At 42.1% G+C, this 24,293-nt stretch overlaps 1 protein-coding gene across 8 annotated transcripts in view; it reads right to left on the minus strand.

The window, feature by feature from the left end:
• Positions 1 to 24,293, minus strand: part of DOK5 (docking protein 5) — an 81,787-nt gene that overhangs the window by 32,652 nt on the left and 24,842 nt on the right. Inside the window, exon 1 of one of the 8 annotated variants that reach the window (XM_069804826.1) lies at positions 12,098 to 12,379. The exons of 1 other annotated variant lie outside the window; for it this stretch is intronic. In XM_069804826.1, the coding sequence (XP_069660927.1) occupies positions 12,098 to 12,163 (66 nt within the window). In that variant the 5' untranslated portion in view covers positions 12,164 to 12,379. Of the gene's footprint in view, positions 1 to 12,097; positions 12,380 to 24,293 lie in introns of those variants that run through there. 6 more of the 8 variants (XM_069804844.1, XM_069804856.1, XM_069804833.1 and 3 more) reach the window with 6 other exon arrangements.

Consider the following 24,293-nt stretch of genomic DNA (forward strand, 5'->3'; position numbering starts at 1 on the left):
CCCCGAGAGCATACAACCATTTCTAAGAGTTGTATTTCAGAGTTGGACTGGTAATTTTAAGACTACACATAATGAGATGAAAAAAGGCAGACAGCGCGCTCGAATGAAGCCTTTATCGCGGTAGAGTATGTTCTTCAGCAGTAAGCTGCCAGCATCCAAAGCCAGACATGAGACAAGAGCTTTAGTTTCTCAATCTTCAATGCATGACTTGAACAATTCAGCCGTACCTGTTGCCACTTGCCCACCTGTTAAATTCAGTTAATGATGCTTGTTACGTGCTGCTTGGAGAGCCAAGGATGACAAATGCCCTGCAAGCCCATAACTAACAGATGGGTATAACTGCCCATTTCTGGCCTGCTGTCATTCCTTGCCATTCGCCAGTTAATTTAACTGCAAGCTTCAGAAAGCATCACAGGTTTCCTGTAACAAATACATCACCTCCCATCCCTATGTACACCCTCCAGACACCCCAAGTAAGTCTCAAGGTTACTCCATTGTACTGTCCCAACAAAAGGTAAACTTAGCTTACTCCTTCCATATTTTTCTTTCAATTCTGACACCAAAACTGTGCAGTGAGCATAGGTCAGTCCCCCAACCTTTCTGGATGTTGGATCAGTTTTAAAATAAAAGTGAATTTGCATGAAAGAGCAAAGAATGCTACCAAGTGAGTCACTGCAAGCTGGACTTCACCAAAATAAAGTGCTTTGTTAAAAGTGACAGAATTACAGCCCATTAAATCATAGTAACAAGCACTTCAGCATTGCCTTACAGGATTGCAGCAAGTAGCTGAAGTCATTCGGCCAGCCTGCTAGATGGACTGATACTCCGTTCAAAGCTGCTGCAGGGAGAAGTCCACGGCAGTCAAAACGCATTTCCCTTTTCAAGGACTCTGGCGCACTGGCTTCAGAATGATAACCTGCAGTGTTATCCTGAATTACTGAAGGCATGGGCACAAACGGATCCAAGTCAGAGCAGAGAGCCCACGGGCCTGTGGTCAGCAGACGGACTCCATCCTGGGTAGAAACCTAAGAGCTCTGTTGCAATGCTAGAACTTTAAAAGCTACTGACCAGGTGAAACGCGTCACCAGTTTGTCCAATATTTCAAAACCAAAATTCAGTCAGTTTCCTAGTAAAGGTGCAACTGAGGCTGGGGGGAGGGTTTTGCTTGTTTATTGGGTTTATTTCTCTTTTGTTTTGGGTTCGAGGGGATGGGCTAATACCGACTTAAAGAAACACAGATTAAAACACGGATTCCAGAGCCAATATTTCCCTGGTAGACTTTAGCTTTCCACTGGATCTTGCAGTCCTCTTGCATTTGCTTAGGGTAATCTACACATTAGTTCAAATGGACAAACCCAACCTCTATTAATTTCTCATGTCCCAGCTGTGTAGTACTAATTAAAGAAAGAGTTCAGGAGTTCATTCACATTTAGGTAGAGTCCATCCTCAGGAAAGTATGACTGCTTCATAAAAAAAGTCTATGAAATCTTAGCAGAATACCGTCTTAATTTGCACTACTTCATTTAACAGAGAATAGGCACTTGTATTTTACCATAAGCACTGTGCCAAGAGTACGCCACTCAGTATTATGCAGTTAATTCAGTACAATCAGCTAACATCCATCCTCACTGGTGTGGAGACATTAGTGAGAGCATTAAGAGGAATTTTTCCTTTGTCGACCATAGGGCATTGATAGTTCCCCAGATAAACATTACTCGGTAAGTAAAGGGACAATTTAATCTCCTACATTAACGTTACTGGGGCGAAATATCACTGATTTTACTGTACTGATATTTTGAATTGAAACTAGTTACATTATTTTCAACAAGGGGGGAAAAAACCCCACTATTCATTCCAATAGCTTGAACTTTCACTGGTATTTCTGACAGCACTTGATGAAGTCAGACAAGAAGATAATAGGAACAGTCCATCATCTTCCATGGTGTACCTAAAACTACACAAACATCAAATTAAGATGTCTCAGGTGCAGCCCTTACATCTGTTACTTTCTTTCAAGTGTTTCCACAAACAAATGTGGAAATAACAAAATGTTACTTTATCACTGATCCAACTTCAGACTAATGCCCATATACACCAGCAGGAGAATTACCTTCACGCTGTGTAACAAATTGATGATGAAAAGGCATCAAAATCATGAAAGACAAAATTTCACCTGTTTATAATTGGGTTTTCTTTTTCTTTCACTGCCTTTACAATCATTCTTGGCATACCCTTTCGTACACAGAGCAGCTAGTGTAGTCACCTCCAGACACCGTACAGACCTTTGTCTCACAAAAGAAGAGTAAATAGTGCAAATACAGAACTGGGACCCACAGGTGACAGAAGGCGAGGAAAGTGAGATAAAAGCAGAAGAAAAAGGGAGTTCTGGTCAGGTTTGCATTAGACTTGTTAAAATGAAAACTCCATCTGTAGAACAAGACAGCAAATGGGCAAGAACCACTTGTTTACTAGTTAACTCAGTTTATGAAAAAAGGCAAATTTGGAATATCATTGTTTTGCTTCACAAACTAAGCCCATCTTCCAAAGAACGTGGAAGGTAATTTACCAGAAAACATATGCTGGAAAGCACAAGAAAAGCTGTTCCTGCTCCTAAAAAGGGCCACCATCAAAACAGGAATTTCACGCTCCAAATCAATGCTCTGCATAATCTCCCATCTCCTACCTCTTGGAGAAAAACTGCAACAGTTCCTGGGCTTGTTCTGGGGGATTTTGGTGGGGTATTTTTGGAACCAAATTAGGCTCTCTTTTGTTTCTTTGCACACAGTCCTAAAGATCAGATTTGCCTATTTTTAAGATATACAAACCTCCAGATTTCCCAGCTCATTTTAGAATCATAGCTTGGGCTATGAGTGATATCCAAAACAAACTCAGATGCTGCCCCAAAATGAAACTCAGATAGAAAAAGCAGTGTGATGAAAAGTGGGGGGCCATGAGAAAGATACCAGATCCTTGCTTCTCCATCCTGTTTTCACAAAGCAAAAATTGAGATACCTTAAGAGAAGAAACAAAATATAATTCTACCATGTGAGCTGCAAAACCTCCTTTTAACTCATCCTGAATTCAGTGATAAGCACAGTGCTCTTCTAACACATAGATCACACAGGGTGAGCAGCTCCCGAATGACAAGCACTGCTCGCTTTTCTCCAACTCAACTTCTTGGCTTCAAGGATCTTTGCTTCAATTCCAGATATAACCCCATCAAGATACCTACTGACTTGGACTTAAATCCCATTAACTTTGTCCCAGAGGAAATCCAATGGGGACTTGCTCATGGGCTGATAGACCCAATGCCAGAAGCCAGATGGAGCTGCATTAGGTCTTCAACGACATTTACTGATATTCCTCCCCTTATCAGCTCAAGGATAAAAGCTCAAACCTTCTAAGCAATGTCCTGGATCCCATCCCTGCTGCCACTGAGACGTTCCAAGCAGTAAGAAATCTTAATATCTGTGAATATGTTCCAACACCTTATTTAACAGTTTTCTAAAAATATGAATATCTAATGGGCTTAATATCTTGCAGATTGAAGTTGGTACATAAGAAATCTGCTCAGTTTTTCTCTGTCTCAATGCTTCCAGGCTGAAAGGAGCTGTATAGGTGAACACAAGAGATTTGTTAATAAAGCTGCTTCAAATGTAGATATAGGCAGACAACTTTTCCTTCTCCTTCTCCTCCCCCCCCCCCCCCCACCTTACATCACTCTTGTTTCCAGTTTTCACAGCTCATACTCTAAAATCCCCATATTAACTTTCTGGCATGCTTATTCAAGCACCAATCTCTTTAACCATATGGTTCTAGTCCTGCAGATTGTCTCTCCCCCATTTTACCTCTCCTCCCACAGGGTTTCACAGAAACAGTGCTATGCAAAACTTGTAAAAGTATATGTCATTTTAAATGTTCAACACCAATCTTCTCAATGAAGTTTCTACAGAAGTCAGTTTAATTAAAATCAAGAACAGAAAACCCTGAAAGCTTAATCTCTTTTCAGCTTTTGACAATCAAAAATTTCCACTGAAGTTTAAAAAAAAAAAAGAAAAAGGCTGAAGTGGACAAGTCCAAAACTTTATACAACAGTTTTTCCAAACTTCTAAGCATGAATCAGAAGTTTTCCCATCTAGTCTTAAAACAAGCGTATGCAGTAAGCATTAACTTCATTAACCGTCTATAGGACAAAATTGTTGTATTTTCCCACTTAAATCTTGCATATGGCCACTGTCCAACATGTAAGTTCTCATGCAATACTCAAATACACAAGAAATTAACATCTTCCTAATTTTAGGTGAATATTTCATATTGCCAGTAAAGCACTAATCAAAGTAAGAAGCAGTCAGTCCAGAAACCTAAGAATGATTTTTTGCATTGAGTTTTTAAATTAATGCAGAAATATTTGAGTACTGCTCACATTACTTCACTTAAGCAAGCATTTCCTAGAAACAAGTAACTAGTTATAAAGTCGTGAAGAAGTCAGCTCCCTCCTCTGTCACAAACTGAAGACTACACTATTACAAATTCCTACTATGGGCTTGGCCAGGAGAGCCCTAGTTCTGCATTGGAGGACAGCACTTACACCACATTGCTTCACACTGACGTGATTAAGAGGTTTTGGGCTAGTCAGACCCATCAAGCAAAGAAAATTGACACGCACAGATCTAATTTCTGTCCTCAACAAGGTTAATACTAAAGAGGGTACAAGTCTACTGTTGTAGTTCCAGCAGTCACATCTTTCAGAAGAGACCCAGTTACTGTTACCTACTAATTTTTATTTCCCCGATCTCACAATGATCAGGACTGTACTGAATTTGGTTAAGTTGGTTCAGATCAGTGTTAAACAGTGTTCAGAACAACGGCACCCACACAAACTTTTTCTACTAGATGTTAATGTGATCCTCACACCGATGAGATCGATGCCATCAACGCAGCTACTTTCAGAAGTACAACTTCGGCTTTTCCTCCTTCCCTCCGCTCCAAAACGTCAGGCCCTACTTAGAAGCCACATTTCCAGTAACATTCAGCACTTGCATAAGGCCACGCTTGTAATGAGAAATCACTTAATCATGCCCAAGTTGATTTGGAGAGGTGCAAAAAATCAAATTATGCTGCCCCATCAGCGAGGGCAAGGCCACCGAGGAGGAAATGCTGAATCCCCTGACCCACACTGCCCCCAGCAGAGCCAGGAATGTGCCCTGCCAAAAGAACGGTTGGAAGGAAGAGGTCTGGGCTGAGCTTAGTTCATCTTTAGCTCTTCGAATAACCTTGTTGCTAGACATACGGGCATAAGTTTCTCCATCTTTAACAAAGGTGGTGAAAGCCGTAATTTAAAACACTGTCCTACGCATTTGTTCCCAGAAGATCTGGCCCCATCAGAGGATAACGACAGAAACCCCCCAGGCAGGACTGCAGGAACATGCCTGAAGATGGACAATCCCGTGCTTGTCACGTCTGAAACCCCGGAGGACAATGGCTGATCTCTGTGTCCTTAGGAAACCCCCGTGAACAAACACAAGGGGTATCAGAATTGCACTTTTGGGCTTCAGCTGCTAAAACCCCACTAACCCTCGTGTTGGGTGCTCAGATCTTTTTCTTGGATCCAGCCCAAATTTCCGTGGAGGACCCACTCTAATAGACAGATGAGGCCGATCATTCCTTGCATAACAAGGAGGTGCCTCCAACAGATGGGGTTACAGACAACCCCAAGAGCAGGCTGTACAGAGTGCGGATTTAATTAGAAGTGTTGTTAAATAGATACGACTGCAAGAGCAGTTCTGTGCCTCGCCTCGTAAGTGCAAAGTGGAAGATACCTCATGAGACAGGATTCTGCAAAAATCCGTTAGCAGCGTTTCCTTTGCCAGACAGAGGTATGAGAAACAGATTGCTAGGTAGAAAAACTCCACTTTACCCCTCTTTTCCTCTCTGTGAGCTTTATTCTCTGACAAACAGATATAGAAGCCTCTGCAGAGACCTGCGTTTTTAGGAACAGACACTTAGCTGTTAGCACAGCTCCATTAAAGTCAATGGATCCTCCCAAACGAGTGTTTGTAATAGCCTGTAATAATTTGATAGTAATATAAACTTGTGGAGCAGACACCCAGACCTCCATATGCAGGAAATACCTCCATAAAATCACGGCAATAATACAATAAATCAGGCTGCCTGTTAATAATGTCCAATTTTGAGACTTCCGCACATTATTTTTAGTGTTCAGATTGTTTTTTCTGGGTTGTAAACATCCAGTGTATCTAGTTAGCAATAGTATATGTTCTAGAAAGATAAATACTTTGTAAGGCTTTTCTAACAAACAACAAATTGCCGGGACTATTTGCTTTAAGTGCTTCTGTCATGCAGAAGCAGTAATCTATGTATATTAATTCAGCAGCATATGTTGTCCTACGCTTTTCCAATTTTAATAACGCTGCCTTTTATAAAGGAAAAAAACTTCACCCTCTTGTAGAATACAGGTCACCTTAATTTTCATATGCAAATTATTTCAGCATTTCCTATTCTGCTTTTATGGATGATCTTTAGTGTTTCCTTGAATCCTTTTTGAAAACATGCATTTAAGCTTGGGAAGGCTACTCCTACACCTGTGAGAGCCAAAGTTGTTTTACAACTCCAATTCTTGCATTTTCACCATGAAATTAAGAGACAGACAGCCTGAAGTAACATGTTGCAAATAGCCAGGGAAGAGAAGTAGTTTCAATCTTAAAGAGAAGTTTGCAGAAGCAGAAAACATCACAACCATTACACTTTTTTGCTTTACAATGAAAGAAGTAAGTATGCAAACAACTATATATTCAATTTTTTAACCATAATTCATTCCTTATTTCAACCTGGATTTATATTGGATTATGGCATAGACCTCTTCAATCAGACATCTTCCAGAATAAAGACATTTTAAGAGCTTGATTAGCAAGATAGATAAAGATTGCTTCAGCATTGGGAAGTTTGTGATAAGAGGGAAGAGCACGAGAGCACAAACTACTGTAGATGGCTCCACATTTATTTTTAACCCTTAAAAACTTAAAAGATGCTGTCCATCCTTACTGTTGGACTTTGCCTGGAAGATTGTTCAGTAACACAGCCTCCTCACATTGCGTACGCAGAGCTTTGATCCACCTTGTACCACAGCAGGTCAAGCATCACAGTAAACAGAATTAAGATCGCACTTTGATATACCTGTTACATTATTGAGTTTCAAAGTGATGCTGTCTGAGAAATGGGGAGACAATGGAAATATTTTCCCAGAAGCCAGATGTGTTCATAGTAGACAAAGCTTGGGAGAAACAGTACAGCCATATTTGTACCACCTTAAGGTATGCTCAGAAAGGTATTCTACCCCTCCTGGAAAGCAGCAACATGTAAGCCACCACAGCCAAACCCTCTGTTGGGAAGAAGATACCTAGTTTCCAAGCAAGCCAGAGAGAATGTTTTTGGAAGCCAATGTTTTCCAGTCAATCAAGTATTGCGCAGAGCCAAACCAGACTCTACAAGGCTTTGCATAGCTGTGGATATGTGCAACTCCTTAACAGAGACATCTCTGCTCACCACCAGCACATCCCAGCTGGTTCTTGGAGGCACTTCTGTTTGATCAGCACTATTTTGCTTTTAGCTGCAGACAGCTCAAGGCAGTTGCTGTTCATCGAAGAGATTGTTTCCCTCTGACACTAACGGTACTTCATCACTTAATGCAACAAGACACTCCAAGTGTGTTACTGGCATACCAGAAGCTAGGGGCTGACAGCTAACCCCATGGCATCTTGCTCCAGCAGTCTCCCATACATCAAGAGGCAGGGACAGGCCAGATGCCTGCAAACTCCGCAGGGTCTTCCAAGGGGAACGGCATCGTCTTTAAAACCCTGTGCGCGGGAGGGCAGCCGGCACCCTCCCGGTGCCACGCCATCAGCGCTCCCAACACCGCTGCCTGTACCCTGAGGAACAGGCTTCAGGAACATCACCTGCCTGCACCTCGAGCCTCCAGCACTTACTTCTGCCTACACCTTGATGATGGCAGTAGCGGGTATCCTTAGCGCGGCTTCTGTGCTTCATAACCCTTGCTCAAATTGAAACGTGAGTTTCAGCAAACCTGAGTTTAGGTGTGGTCGCAGGAAGGGTAAGCTAAGCCTTAACAACAGGGAGTTCAAGAAAAGCGTTGACTGCAACCAACACACAGCACTGGGAGCCTCCCACCCCACGAGGACAGGTAGGCTGGCTGCACCTCCAAGAAGACTGTCAAGTGCCCCTTTCCTTTTAAAGCTCTTCAGGCTCACCAGTGTAACATAGGCCCTCTGTTTCAAAGATTTATTCCTGTTTTGATTGTTATTTGAACACTCAGCTGGGCCAGCCCAACCTAAAACGAAAGCTCAAGCATGTTCACAAGCAGCGCACAGCCACCCATCCTTAAAACGAAAACACAAGAACTGGCCTTTTCATTAAGGAGAGGAAACATCTCCATGATATATTCCTCCTCAGAAAGGTCACATCTGTATCACAGAACAAGACATTGTTTGAAAATCATAAGCACAAAAAAAGCCTTTTTTGGTACCTAGGCCATAAAAGGACTCCCCTGTTTCATACGTAGATAGAAAGCACTTAATCAGACGAAAGGTGACTGCAAGCAAAAGCACTCAGCGCAACAGAGTACCTTCTCTCCCAAAACACAGGTCCAGCAGTCACTAGTGGTCACTGATGGAAGCAGTGCTCACAGAGCAAAGCTGATTTTTTTTCATTTTAAGGAACTCTGGAAGGTTGTGCTTTTACACTGTCAGCAGTTTTCTAGCACACAACCTCCTCTGTGTCACTGCTAATGACATAACAGAGGGAAACCATTGGCTGAGGGAATTATTTTTCTCCCTATAAGGACGGAAAGAATCGGGAAGAGTGCGCTTTCTCCTGAATATATTTGGCTCTGCAGAAGACACATGTGATACAAATGTTGCTATGGAAACTATTCTATTAAATAATATTAAATTAAATTTGCATATTTAAAGGGCGCAATAACAGTCCAGGTACAAAACTAATTAGCCTAAATTCAATCTTGAAATTACAAAGTAGGCCCTACCAGAACTGTCATTTTTCTTTTAAAAGAGGTTTGGGGTTGAGCAAGCTGCTTCTCTGCACCCCTTTCTTTCCAAATGTAGCATCTGCACCCCAGTTATACAGAAAAGTCATTTCTTGAGATAATTTGTAGATACAAGCTCTGCCTCTAGTTCCCTTGGTGATGGAATTACCATAGCATTACAGAGAAAAACCCAGGAGCTGAATTCAGTCTGAAAAGACAATGCACTGATTACAGCTGTGCCACCATAATATTGGAATGTATTTTCATAACTCCCACTTCCATCTCACCACGCACAAAGTATTGAAATCCTTCTCAATTAAACAGGGGTCCTACACGGGGCTGGAGTAGACTTGTCCTTCGTAACGTTTTCACGGCATGGCAAAGTTCTTCGAAAGTCAGTTATTTTAAGGTCTAAAGTATTTTTTTTCCCTTCCCACCTGCGGCTCCTGGGTGTCCAACAGCCCTCTCCAACTTAGCTACCAGAAAACAAGCTGTTTGCATAGTTCCTCCCTCTCTGAAGAAGCCAAGCTCACATTAGCCACTGATTAAGACTGAATTCAAGCTCTTGCTAAAGCCCCAGGTACTCAGCCAGGTTCAGTACCAGCTGTCCACATACACACCTGCAGCAAGGAGGAAAAAGCACAGAGAAAGGACACATTTTAGCTGGGACTGCGTACTGAGAAGCGGGTGCTGACAGTTGCACTGCTGCTGCAAGCAACACAAGCTTGTCCTGCATTTAAAGAACTTGGGTTAATCATAATTACCCATTTCTACTTGGGTGTTGTAAATCAGGGCACTGGGCTTTTAAGCAGCTTATAGAAAATGCAAGTCACAGGAAGAAATCTGCAGCCGTGTTTCAACTGTCTGTTCTTAAGTAGTGGGCCAATACTCTAAACTGAAAACTACAGGGAGAGAGAATCATTACTGCTGATGAAACAACTTGTTTCCAAACAAATGGAGCAGCAAGATTTGAAGAGGTCATCTCTCCCTCATAGCACAGCTTCTGTCACCAGATCTAAAGCAGTGACAGCCAGATCAAGGCGGCTACTACCTTCCCTCCTAATGTCCTCCACAGCACTGGAAAGCTGTCGGGACAGCACGCCCAGAGCCAAGGGCAGCTTAGGGCAACAAACTCAGAGCTCTTCATTTTAACAAATCTACAGCCATGGGAACTCTCTGGGACTTTGCTTGGACTTCTTCACAAAAGCACTTTCCATAAGCCCTTTCCCACTTTCCAGCCACTGATAATGATACAAACCTTTGGAACTAGAAAGTGAGAGATCAAATAAAGAAACTGTCTTTTCAAAGAAAACATTTAACGTTTGTTCCATTTCCATGGACTCAGTGTCGTTCTCCATTTCTCCCTCTGTTTTTGCACTCAGCTGTCAAATGCACTTCTACTGAGAGGGCATTGAGTGTTTCCTCACCACCACCACCCTCAAAGTGTTTTGGAAAGCCTTAATAAAGGAAAGACGCGGGCATTAACAGAACTTACACCTGTCTCAGAATTAGATGTGCCTTATTCACATGCCCATTGGGTTTCACTGTTACAGTATGGAAAGATGTGTCAAAGTTTAATCTTACGCTTCGTTTATGCTGGAGCAAACTGAATACTGATATACATTCAGTAAGGAAAGGATAGTTACGATACACTAATTGTGCCAAGTTTACTACAAGTTCTCTCATAATGACGTTATCTCCCTCCGTCACTGAACCATGCAGTTCTTAAAGAACGAACTATGCCTGTAAGTCCAGGTACAAGAAAAATAGCCTGCTGGAATACTTTAAAGTGCTTTCCAGCTTCCAAACAAGTCAGGGAGATGCAAATTACCAAAACTGTAGAGAAGCCATTGAACATGGATACAGCAAGAGTCTGAAACTGTAATTGTAATGAGCCAGCAAAAGCTTTCAGATGATCGCGTGCACACCCCCCCCCATAAGCCGACCCATCAGTTCTCATTAAATACAAGAAATGAGTTCCTTTCCTGTCACGAGAGGCACATCTATCAATTAAAACATTTTATATACACAAGCCTCGCTCCAGTTTGCAACCCCTTAAGCCATGTTGGCTCCCTGAGGTAGACAGGAGGTGTGGAGCACGCAAGTCCCAGCACTGGAGCGGCTCTGGTAGTTTGCTCAGGGGAGCAAGTAGCAGCAGCCCACGCACTGTCGGAGCAGACCACGCTTTAAGAGAGCATATGCCAACTGGGAACTGACCCACCACTGTTGCATTATCTAGTGCCTACAATCAAATCTAAGAACACGCCATGGTAGTAAAAGAACAGCCTTTAAATAAGTTTAAAATTACATAAGGAGCTAAAGGGGGGCTGTTTGGATTTTCATCCTGCGCAACTCAAAATGAACTTAAAAGCCCTAAAGATATCACAAGTTCTTCACCTGTCCCACGCGAGACCTCCAAGCCCCGATTTGCAGCAGCCCCCTCCCACGAACCCCAGACTTGAGCACCTCCGGCCGGCTCTCAGCCCTCACCCCTGCCCAAAGTCCCCCCCGCACCCCCAACCCTCCCGGTCCCGAGGGCACAGGCACCCCCAGATCCCCTGTCTTCCTCCCGGCCACCCCCTTCCCCGCTGCTCCCCTCCGCGTTCCCTTTTCGCGGCAGCCCCTACAGCTCCGGCCCGAAGTTGGCGGCGGCTGCCGGGCGCCCCGGGGAGCTCGGTGTGAAGGGCAGAGCCGGGAGGTGGAGGCAGCACAGCCTTCCCGGCAGGCAGCATCCCCATCTCCCAACGGGAGAGAGAGAAAAAAAAAATATATATACATATAGGTGGGTGTATATATAATGCATATATATATATGCGCGCATTTAGGTGCCTTTCTTCTTCTCCCCCATCCCCCCCCCCATTTTTTTGTTTTTTGTTTCCCCTGCGGAGACACCCCCTGAGCTCAGTTTGCAAAAAGAGGAGGACAAAGGAGTGGAAGGGAAAAAAAAAAAAAAAAAAAGGGGAAAAAAAAATTAAAAAAAGAAGCCCAAAGGCAGGTGGCCCTGGGGGGCCCAGCACTCACCCCCAGCCGCCTGCTCCGGATGCGCACGTAGCCCTGCTTCACGATGTCGTTAAAATTGGAAGCCATCCTTCCCGGGGAAAAGTTGAGGCGGCCGGCGCCGCTCAGGCAGCCCGCATGGCGCGCAGCAGCCTCCGGAGCCGCGCCCCGCTCCGCACCGCACCGCCCCCGCGGAGCAGCCCACGGCCCCCGCGGCGGGCCGGGCCGGGGGAAGGGCCGGCGGCAGCGCCCGCCCCGCGCCCTCCCTCTCCCACCCCCGCCGGTCCTCGCTCCCCAGAAGTGGGTTTGGAGGAGCAAAAGGCTGAGGGTTGCGTGTCGCGTCCCCCCCCTTCCGCCGGCGGCCACCGCCACGGGCTCTTCTGGGAGTTGGGCTAAAGGTTTTCTGCCAGCCCAATGTTGTACCAAGCACCGAGCGTCTCCTCCGGTCGCAGATGGGTCAACCGGGAAGAAGCGGACCTGGCCCCATCCGTGCTGAGGCAGCGTGTGGCTCAGCCCTGGGGGTTTTCCCCCCAGGAAAGTGGGGTTTCCCAGAAAGTCTTCCCAGATGCCCGAAAGGCTGCCAAGTGGCGCGGCTCCAGGACCTCCTTCCAAAGACGGGTAACCCGAGCCGTCGTCCCGTGGTGCGCTTCGTGTCGTGGAAATGTCACACGGGCAGCGTTTTCTAGGCGATGTGCGGTCGCCGTAAGGAAAGGCTTTGCCTGGCACTGGGCCCCGGGGTCGCCTTCTGCGTCCCCCGAGTTCTCCTTGTCCGAGAACGTGCAAATATTGCCAAGTACGCCAGGGAGAGAGGGGCTCCAGTGACCCCGCTTGCTCTACAAGGGTTACCTGTTAGCGGTACGCTATAAATACTATGTCCTGGAAAGAGGGACTGTTCATCTCTTCATAACATCTTTTAATAGCATTACAAATATAGGCAGTCTGAGGAGGTCAGCCAGATAGATGACTTTGACTTTGAGAATTATCAGGCCATGGAAATTACAAACGGGGTAGCAAGGAGGGAGGCGGAGCAGAGAATCGCCAAGGAGCGTAAAAAGGAGAGGACCTCGCAGCTGCGCCAAGCGGCATGGAAGTGATGCCCATTTTTATTTAGTTGTTCAACGACTAGAAACCTCGCCTGTGATGAAACTGGCCCCTTTCTGGTTTCAATATGTAGCTCCTTCATTTTAGGAGCAGCCAGCAATGAAGGGGGTTGCTCTGCTGTGGTAACAGCATGGTGCTCTCAGTTCTTGCTTGAAGAGGTGATTATGCTTTGCAAGGCTTTACGAAATATTAATTGATGGAGTGGATTACAGAGATAGAGTGTAAGACTTTCTAGCTGAAAGGCTAATTCACTTAGGATGAAGGAGACAAGTCTGCAGTCCTTGCCTCCGAGTCTACTTTATTATTTTACACTTCCCTCTCCTTTCCACTGAGCTATTTTACAGAAGGCATAAAATAGAACAGCTTCAGCTAGAAACAACAAAAACTTCCACACCCATGCACCAAAATATGCCAGAAATGAGAAGAAAATTCTGAGATAAGTCCGTCTGCTAGGATAATATGACCCTAAGTCAACACAGAAATTGCGTATTACAAAGCGTAGGCTCCTCACTGCAAAATTGCCAAGTAATGTATTTTTGTTAATTATATTGTACTAACCCAAGAAAACTGTTAATACCAGTTCCATAGCACCATTCGTTAGATTTCATTGCTGGTCGAAAGCTGGAAAAGTTAAGACAACCAGCCTGCTTCATCTTGTATAGAAGTGTGCATTCAGCACAGAAACATATTTCACAATTTCAAGCACCACAGAAATACTAATGCTGGAAGCGTCAAGTATGTTCTAAACCCAGAAAAAAACAGAGCGCGCTTATTTTGGTCTCAAAGACGTTTGTAGCAGGAAACAAATTACAGAGCCACTTTAGATGTCTTTTCAACAAGTTTAGACGTTTCTTCTAATCCCTTGCAGTACCTGTAAACACATACTGCTGATTTCATTAGCCACCAGCATATTCTTGCAGGTAAACACATTCCTAAGAGCTTTGCTAAGTAAAGGTGGATTTAAGCCTGTACTTATTCTTTGATGAATTAGGATATTAGCGTCCACTTACGTTTTTACTTTGAACAACATAAATCCCTTACACATGCTATGGTTCAGAGAGAAAATACATTTTAATTCCCATGTGTGCAATCTGTTCCAAGAATGTGCCAGAAAATCTCATTGTTCAGGTTTTCAACCCAATACTATCACTAAAAAAACTTGTTTACCAGGTTTTCAATACCGATGCAAATGTGTCCTCTCTTTGTTTTGACAGGAGTCCTTCTTTCATTTCCCTAGGGGTCTATTGACCATTTGCGCTCCCTATAAGGAAATGCTGCACATGTTTATCTATATTCAAAACTGTATAAAACCTTTTTAATAAGCTTTCATTGAAATTCAAATTCTTTTCCTTTTAATGACAATGTTATTGCTATTATTTCTTACGAAGATAAGAGTCAAGGGTCACTTTGAAGTACTAGCCTGCTGTTAATAATTTAAGTGGATTATTGTTATATTCTAATCTCATAATAACTATCATTGTATTGCCCTACAATGAGCTCGTTTGCTTTTAGGGCTCTGGAAACAGATATCACTTTTACGCATTTTAAGTGAAAATGAAGGTATCGGTTTTTTTCAAAATGCCATACTGACATTTTAAAAAGAAGTTACATTCACCTTATTATATTTGCAGCATGTCATCCTCTGTGTCCATGATACTATTTCATCACAGTCTACAGGCAAAATTTGACACACATCTCTGAGACTTACTAAGTTAAAGAATAAGAAAACTGCGGAGGCCATTTTAAGGAAGCAATATTTTCTGTGGAAGTTATTTCCTTGAACAGATGGAGCTGGTACTAGTCAAGCATTTCCTGACAAAAAAAGTTTCTCATTTGATCACCCTGAAATGATTTTCTGGAAATGTATAACATGCATCAATATTTTTTTATGAAAAGCTCCCATAACATTTTGTCTCCGTAAGGTCACGATGCCAACATTTTTCCACTATTGTTTTGATTTTTCAGAGTAGTTTAGAAATGATAACGTCACAATGAAGTGTTCTGACCTTATCAAGTACTTCGAGGTTACTGGAATGCAGTATTTCAAACACAGTATCTCCATGAAAAGCTTTTTGGCATTCCTTAGTCTAATTTGGTTTTGGTGTGAGATAAATTTTTGACATTTCATTCTGATTTTGCAATGGAAATTCTGAATTGGGACTAGCTGCAAGGAAATGCATGAGATAATGAGCAAAACTAAAAGAGTGTCATTCTTTAAAAAAAGCAGGGGCTTTTCCTACGCTACCGCAAACTTCGAAATCCCTTATTCTCATTTTTGCAAAGCCAAACTTGTAGCGCTGCCTTGGATCATTAGGCCAGCCATATTTAATTTTGGAAAAAGAAAAAAAAAAAGTTTATTCTGAATTTACTTCTTTCACAATGCAGAGATTTGTTTAGTTTTGCCTTATAATGGTGGCTTGTTCTACTGCTGGCACTAATGTAACACCATACGCTGGTTCCACAGTACAAAACTGCTCAGAAATTCTCTGCCTTCACCATTTACGTATCATTGTGCTAATTGATTTTGAGTGAATGAATTCTGCAGAAATGAAAATTTCTCAGATACTTTTCTCTGCTGTTAGATCTTCTTCGGCGTCTTTGTTTCTAATATACCAGTAAGGCTGCCTGAGCAGTGGCCAGCACTGCCAGGCTTCAGGCAGAGGACTAATGTGTTGTGTCACAGAATTTAGGAAACCTTCATAAAATTCGGGCTAGCCTTTGGCAATAGCTTACCTGGTGAAGTGAGGGCAGGACCCTTGGTTAAAACATCCTCATTCGCTCCAGGGATTTTTTGAATACATTAGGTATAAAATTGCATTAGTGAAAAGCACACATAACTTATTGGCAGAATTACTATGCAGATGTCAGTCAGTGCCAAAACATGAAAATTCATGAGACTGAACAGTTAACTTAAAAAAAAAACCTACCATAACAGAATGTAGGCATATAGCTACTTGCACAGTAAAAAGGAAAGTGCCTGCCAGCATAAGCCACTGATAATCAATATTTAATGAAAATAAATAATCTATTAACCAGGCTAACATGTCATTTTGCACAGTAATATTGCAGTATCAGGCACTGAAATTACCTTGCCTCTGCACGATTCATTCAAATAATTTTGCTTCATGTAGACCGAGGTAGTGAGAGGCAGAGAAGACAGTGGAGGGTGGGGGAAGCAGCAAATGAAATGCATCCCTTTACTGGAAACTCTGGTTCTGATTGTAATATTTTGTCCCTAACAAAATTACTGTCAACACACTGAATGTTAAGATAGAAATAAATATATGCTGACTGAATCTGCAAGCAAAGTGAATCCAGGGTAACATTAGCTATTGAAAAACCCAACATTCATTTTGCTTGCTTTGTGTTTCTGTGACAGTTACAAGCATTTAAGCAACTTTTTCATCCTCACTCTCCTGAAGACATACATCAAGGGACCTTCCTGCATCTGCAGAACACGGCTGGAGGGATTAAGCGAGACTGAGTGGTGGGTCACAAGGTCACCATCCATCCTCCCTCTTCCTATAGGTAATTTATCAGAGTCTGCAGTGTATCAAAGCGCAGCTCTGGGACCGGCAGCTCGCTCTGATCTTTGGCTATGGCAGAGCTGGAGTGATACAGCCTGTGCAATTGCAGTTTCCCTGACTGCCTGTTTGATATTTCCTGTCTGAGCCAGCACAACAACATCAATCCCAGACTAGGTCCCAAAATATGCGACTGTAGCCTTTATCGAGCCGTGAGTAGGCAATGCAGCAGAGCCAAAGACTCAGACCTCCGCAACAGCTGAATTTGGATTACGCCATGGGCACACGAAAGACTCATTCACATTTGTCCCTGTGTTTGGACTTGACTGCCTTGCTTGTGTAGGTGGATTTCACTGCGCAACATATGTGGTTGTCATTGGGGCTGGCCCAGCTAAACCCCCACAGCACATTGAATAATTCCTCCAAGAGATCCTTCCAAACAGGACCTACCACCACTGATGGTAAAATCAGTATCTTCTGGGATAAGGCAGCATTTTCCAAGACAGTGAAGACAAGTCTGCTAAATGGCATCTCAAGACTCAAATTGCCAAGATCAAGCTGTGAGATTCAGCAGACAAAGGTGTAGAAAACACACCATAAATGGACGTTTTGCCTATTGTATGCTCACAAAGGAACTTCACTGGGAAAGTATTAATGGTACCCAGGGAAATATTTAAGCCAGGGCCTATATTTAATGGTATCTGAAATTTTTAAGAAGGACATTCTGTAGGAACCTAACCCTTGTATCTGGTAACATTGTTTAGGAAGAGGGTTTGGGGTTACTACTAGCACCCAGGCTGCAGTATGCCTATCAGTGCTCTAACAGGATGCTGGTTGCTATTACAGTGTATCACACTGCAAGAAAAGCATCGGCTAAGTTTCAGCTGAAACCCAAATGTTAAGGGTTTCACTTGAAAATTCAAATAGAAGCTTCTTTACATTACATCACAATTTTAAATGTGAGAAGTTGTTTCTAAATTAGACTTCAATGTATATATAGAGAGAGAGATTCCAATACTGATTGATTCCAGTGAAACTTATTTTCTGTTGTTTTGCCCTAAATACTCATTATTGAGCCAATGTCAAGCTAATCTGATGTCTGTGTTAACAATATGTCTACAAGGCAAATTCTTATTTTGACTCAGTGCATATTTCAGCATTTATTGCTGCATGTCTACTGAAAATTTACACCTGAAAGTTTTTTGATCTTTTTGTTGCTGTTAAATGAGTTAGGAAAAAAAAGTATATATTCTAATTATAGTATTTGCAGATGGCATTTGGAAAAGATATCAAAGAGTGTCATTTTACAGTGCAGAGCTTGATATTATGTACTGCCTTATATAATCAGTAGATTTGGGGGCTTGATTTTAACATTTCGTTGTGCAGTTGCAAGGTTAAATTTGCATGAGCATTTACCAGAACTGGGCACCTGAATAAAAATGAATGAATATGAAAGCAAAGACCATTCCCCATTGCAGCATGACCTGGAGGCAGGAAAAACTCTCTCGCAACGCCCCGCACCCCGGAGCTATTGAACGTGGAAGGCGTGAAGGGTGGATATTGTTCTCCATGTCATTCTCCCAGCATATCAATCCCCCTGTATGGAGGTGGTGCAAGGAGTTGTGCTTTGTAATGCACTAAAAGGCTAAAGCGAGTTATTTCCCTTTAGAAGCAAGACAAATTACTAGGAAAGAATGATGACTGAATCACAGTACCTTCACACCGAAGTATCAGAAAAGATAGCTAACCAAAAAGATGTACTTTCTGACTCTCCTTAACTAGGGCTGAGACAAAAGACTGCATCAATCACCCTCCTGCACAAGCAATTGGAAACATTCGGTTCACACATGAAAACCTGCACATCACTTTTTTGAAAATGCAGCCCAAATTTACAGATGTTCTTTGCTAACTTTGAAGGTGGCAATTCAAAACAGCCATTATAAAACAAAGACTAACTCAAATAAGGCAGACAGCAGGACAGCAAGTCATTCTTTTTATGGCACGCAAACAAATCTGGAATTTGTATTTCAGTATTGAACTAAAAATATTATGAACACTTTCAGAGTGGCAAAATGCAAATGACAGGCCCTCTGCTCAAGAAGTGATCAGAGCTATTTACATGACTCCATAATACCACATAGCAAAAGGCTCAGTGTAGAATATAGATTTTGTAAACTCCTGCTAACTGCCCAGCAACTGCAGGTACCTTAAATTGAGTCACTTGTAGCCTTTCTTTATGAGACACCATTTATTAATTGCATTTGCACTAACGATGAAATTAAAGTCTTACCAAAGATTTAAGGGGACTTGTCTGAGTTCAGCCACAGCGCTTCCTAGTCTCTTGCTAAAATGCACCAGCAAGTCTGGTATACAAGTGGGAAAGGATTCGCTAAGGCTAAATGATTTCTCAGATTTCCCAGGGTCTTGGTCAGAAATAGCACAAGAATTCATTCCACATGCTTACACCTCCCAAGGGCTGTAAATATTGCTGCTGTTCAATATTTTGAGGAGCAGGTTCCAGCACAGGCATAGATTGTCTAAAATGGGAAAAGCTTGCCAAAGGGTTAATTTCAATTTTATGTCAGGTCACTCAAAAGCAATGAAAAAAAAGCCAGGGTTTTTGACTGTAGAATGTATCAGCAAAAAATATTTGTTTACTATTACCCAAAGTTTAACAAGTTTTCTAACAAAGCTGCCATAAATTCAACATCTGGCTGTATTGGGTGGAATTTACAGACCTTTCTCATGCAGCTACATCCCTGAGGAACAGAGAAGAATGACTTAACGCCCAATTATCCTTGATTTTCATGCAATTTACACAGAAAATATTGTAAATTGCATCTCTCATGTAAATTATTTCAAATGAGTATTCATTAACACAGGTGACTTTGCTTGCCAAGGCTCAGCTGGCTCTGGGGACTCATCAGTTGTCCTAAATGGTGGATATACACACTGATTAGCAGGAGCAGAGAGTGGGAGAAAAGCACGAGCATAAATATACAAAGAGCACTCATTCATAAACAAAAACAACAAAGACAACTTGAGAAACATGCACTGCCCAACATTAACAAATCTTGTCAGCAGTGCCTTTGTTTCCTTACTGATATTTAAATGTTAGATTAATTCAAATTTAACTTTGTCATTATTTGTGGCCAAACACATCTATCTCACTTTATGTTAACATTCTTTCACTAAGTAGCTTATGACACATGAAAAATGTTAAATGAATATTAATAATATGTGAATTTGGGTGGTAAAAAGCACTAAGCTAAAAGGTTATAGGTTATTATAAAATGTAGTGCTGAAGAATTACTAATACACTGCACAACCTGTGTACTCTATAACCCATAACAAACCATTTGGTGAAACTTCCACCGTTGTATTAAAACTTTATAATATCTTTATATATGGGACTCTTATGGGTTACCGAAGCTAACTCAGACCGCTCTCTGAAGCACACTAACGTGCGGTTTCACAGCCCTTCCAGCTCCTGCCTGCCAGCAGAACCCTTTGGTGGGGAGATGGCGAGGAAGAGCAGGGCAGACTGCATCCAGCCCGCTTCTCGGCAAAGTAAGTATCTGAAAGCTGAAGATGAGTATGTCCTCTGGGCACTTTGCACTGTTTTTTTTAGTTTTGATCATTCTTTGACACATGTACAAATCCAAACCACAATTAATTCTCCTTTAAATAGATTATACTGATATTTTTTCCTTCAGAAGATTAACTAATGTGAATTGCTATACAGCACGGGTAGTTCGGGTGCGTGCAGTTCTCTGCTACTTTGTGCCTCAGCCAACGACCAGCCAATCTGATAATTATCTACTCGGCTTTGCATTGATCTTTTTTCCATACATTTTAGTAAACAACAGGAAATCGGAGAGAAGGATTCCATGTGCAATTTATGAACAAACTAAACTTGCCATCTGTCTTAAAGTATTGAAATTCAAATTGTGGTCATTCGGGGTGAGTCCTTATGAATTTATACACTCATGCTCAAAGAGCCTTCTCTTTCCAAACAAACTATGGCCAAAAGAATGGGGGGAAAGTAATTTTTAAATTGTAACTAATCTTGCTGTAACAATATTACCTGTCCCTTTTGATTGCCAGAGCTTGAAGTGTGACTGAAAAACTGGCAATATACTCTGCTCTTGGCACTATTGCAGAACTTCTGGGCATCGCTTTCATGCTTCAGAAATCACTTGTGTGCATTGGGCTTTTCAGAAGAGCTTAAGGAAGCCCAACTCTTAATGAATTTTCAGTGGGGTTTGGATGCTTACCTCTGCCAGGTTCCTCTGAGAGCCTGTTCATTACATTTTGAAGGAGGCTTTTGCAATGTACTTTGCAAGGAGGAGCTTTCAGAATTTTCCCATTCCACTATGGACTCGGGAGGTTTTAGGCAGGGCCATAAGGTGCGATCAACAGGGCAAGGAGCAAACCTGCTCCAGAGATGTGTACGTCTCTGGGGCTCCTGGCAGTAGCAAAAGCATATGTCTGACCAGGAAGCTTAATCGTCCTTAAATTAGGTGCCCCATTCCCCTCACCCTTTCCCTTCCTCCCCCTGGGGAGTCTGGCCTTCACTCAGGTTAGGCGAGGGGGGGAAAGATTCGCTTCCCTCCTGTGAACGTCTTCTTGGTAGTTTTTGACCATAAGCACTAAAATGCTACGCCTTGAGTCATCAACAGCCTTAACTGTGAACCTAATTTAAAGCAGTTCCATAGTGACATTATAAATTAATGGTCTTACTCATGTAATAACGTTTGCTATGTGCTCAGGCGACGGCTGTTCCAGGGCCTCGTTCCTTGAATGATGGATGAGTGATTCCGAGGCCTCTGTTTCACTGTCTATCAATAACGCTAGTTTTGAGGTTTTTTTCTGGAGAAACTGGTGTCTGTTCATTGTAACTTTATTATGAGCTTTTGGTTGGAGTCTCAGTAAATCTAAACTGGCAGAATTTCATTCCCTTCAGCTGAACGATGCCAGTTTGCACTAGCAGACATGTCGGTCTTTGTCTTGGGAGCTTTCCTCGCGGTCTCCAATCCCAACACATGCTGCAAACTCAAGATTTCAAGTAATTGTCCACAATTAATCTTTTACTGCAGGAGTTCACATAAGATCTAAAATTTTAATACAGAAGGTGGGGGCACCAATAATGACACGCAGGATGTCGGGGCAATTCATTTGGCCATCAGCGTTATTTTCTGCCAGCTTCCTTGTAGAGCAATCCCTTAGATCTGCATAGGCGTCACCAACAAATACATTCTTCTGGCAGCTCGTTCCCTCTTTTCTGAACGTCCTGCAACTACACATAGGGCCAACAGTGCATCTGTCACTTGATGAAAATCCGGGCAATTTATCTCATGTACCACGTGGATGCGTCTGTGGCTGGTGTGAGCTCCTGGGGCAGTTTGTATCCTGGCACAGCTGTGCTGGTGTGAACGGATCCAACAACTACTTGGTTAATTGAAAAGCCTGCCTGGTAAGATCGATAGATTGGTAAGACTGATGAGCTTTATTGAAAGAAAACTCTAATTCCCAGCTGTGGTTCAGTTCAGGACAGCAAAAGTAATGCTTATATTTAGTCATGGAAATAAATAATGTATGAGTGTTACCATGGCATTTTAGCAGCATTTGGGTCTGAAACAGGCGTTGCTGTCATCCCTTCTCAGTCTCTCCAAGCCTTATACTTTGTGACAGTTCATTTCCTTAGCATTAAACTTTAACCAAATGTTATTTCCTTTTATGAAAATCAGTGGTTTCCATTAGCCTTGCTTGGGGTAGATTTGCTAAAAAGCATTTATGTGTAATATTTAGTGTCATCCAAAAGCTACTCGACACATTTTCTTCTTTGTTTCAAACTGGAGAAGGAATGTTTGCCAATAAACAAAATGTATAATTGCGAATCTAATTGCACATATTGTCTTTATAAATGTGCTTGCCAATTGGTTACTTTCATGAGCAAAACACATACCTATGATTACTGGTTTTAAAGGTCCAATTGTGAGATTTCTAGCTCTTAAAGTGTAAGCAGTTGGTGATTTTCTTGAACAGAATTCTTTAGTGGCTTTTCCCCATGAGCTTTTTGTCTGTATGTATCCATCTTAAGTTAAGGAACTTGACTGCATTGTTAACAGTTCCTTGAAGACACCGATAGAATAAAATATATATCTAGTGGAATGTGTAAATGCATTTTAGATATGGTTCAGGTATTGTTGCCACCTCTCAAGACTGGATTGCAAATGTGAAAATTTGAAGGTTTTTAAAGCCCTAGCCCCTTGTTTAATATCACTACTAATTTTTTTTTTTATTCTGTAAATTACATTTCTAGTCATTTTAATTTCAGAGTAATAACATGACCCTGAATAACAGCTTGGTTTGACCCATCTTTTAGTCAGAATATGTATGACTGGAGTCTTGATTTAGGTTTTCACATAGTTCTGCACATTTCTTAATGGATATCTCAGCCCAGATGACCTCAATAATTCTAGAAAACATTTTGCAACTGATTCACTGTAAGCTCTGGACATTTTTCGCTTGTACCTTCGTTTCTAGAAGAAAGGCAGAAAATTTATTATATATATTTATGTTGATTTCACTTACTGACTCTTTTTAAGGACTTTCAGTTAATGCCACCAGCTAAGCAGAATGAAAAACTGATCTAGTGTGTACTTAGTAACATTGAACTTCAGCAGAAGCACCATGAGCAACAATAAAATACTCTCATATATAAAAAACACTGTGGACCTTTCGCTCTAAAATTCCTAAACTAATCCAAAAGTAAGATTATCCTTTCATTCAACAAGTTGCAGTGGAGAAGATAAGCAATCATGCAAGAAGATTAGAAAGACTCCAAAACATCCTTGTAAAATAAACTATTAAGACTTTGATGTTACCTTATCTGCCAGTGAAAGATTTCCCAAATGTTACAAAACATAAACAATTGTACTTCAGAACTGAAAGGCACAGCACTAAACTCTGTGTGCACTTTTTTAGACTTTAATAACTGAGCCAGTGTAAAATGCAGTCCAATCTTGAAGGAAGCACAAACCATACAGTTGCATGCAAACTGCATCTATTGTAAAAGAAAAAAAAAAAAACCCACACAAAAAAACAAAGCAAAAAACAATATTAAACAAAATAGAATTTGTCTCTGAGAAAGCTTATCAGAAATAAACTACTTGGAAAGAGCCAGGAGCACACAGAGCCATTCCTGAGGCTGATGTGAGTCAAATGTCCAGCTCGTCTCCCAGAGTGCCGGCACTGGGAGATACCCCCTACCCAGACTTGCCTCACTTCACAGCCCAGACACCAGCACGAACCATCAATGCAACAAGCTTAATAACTGGACAATGACCAGAAATGAGACACGGTCCAGGACAGAAAGAAGGAAATGGTACTTTGAGAGCATGTGTCCTTCATCGGGACTAGCAGGGTCCAGACATCCAGCCCCTTCTCTGCCAGCAGTCTCAGGTACAGATAACAGAAATCCATAAAGCCAAGAAAACCTGCTGCCTTTCATTCCCCAAAGGTAGCTACATATCAACAGCCATACTACATATAAAAAGCTCTTTGACCAACAAAACCATTTTCCAAGAATG

Source organism: Haliaeetus albicilla, chromosome 2 (genome assembly GCF_947461875.1).
Source record: "Haliaeetus albicilla chromosome 2, bHalAlb1.1, whole genome shotgun sequence".
NCBI classification, from domain to species: Eukaryota; Metazoa; Chordata; class Aves; order Accipitriformes; family Accipitridae; genus Haliaeetus; species Haliaeetus albicilla.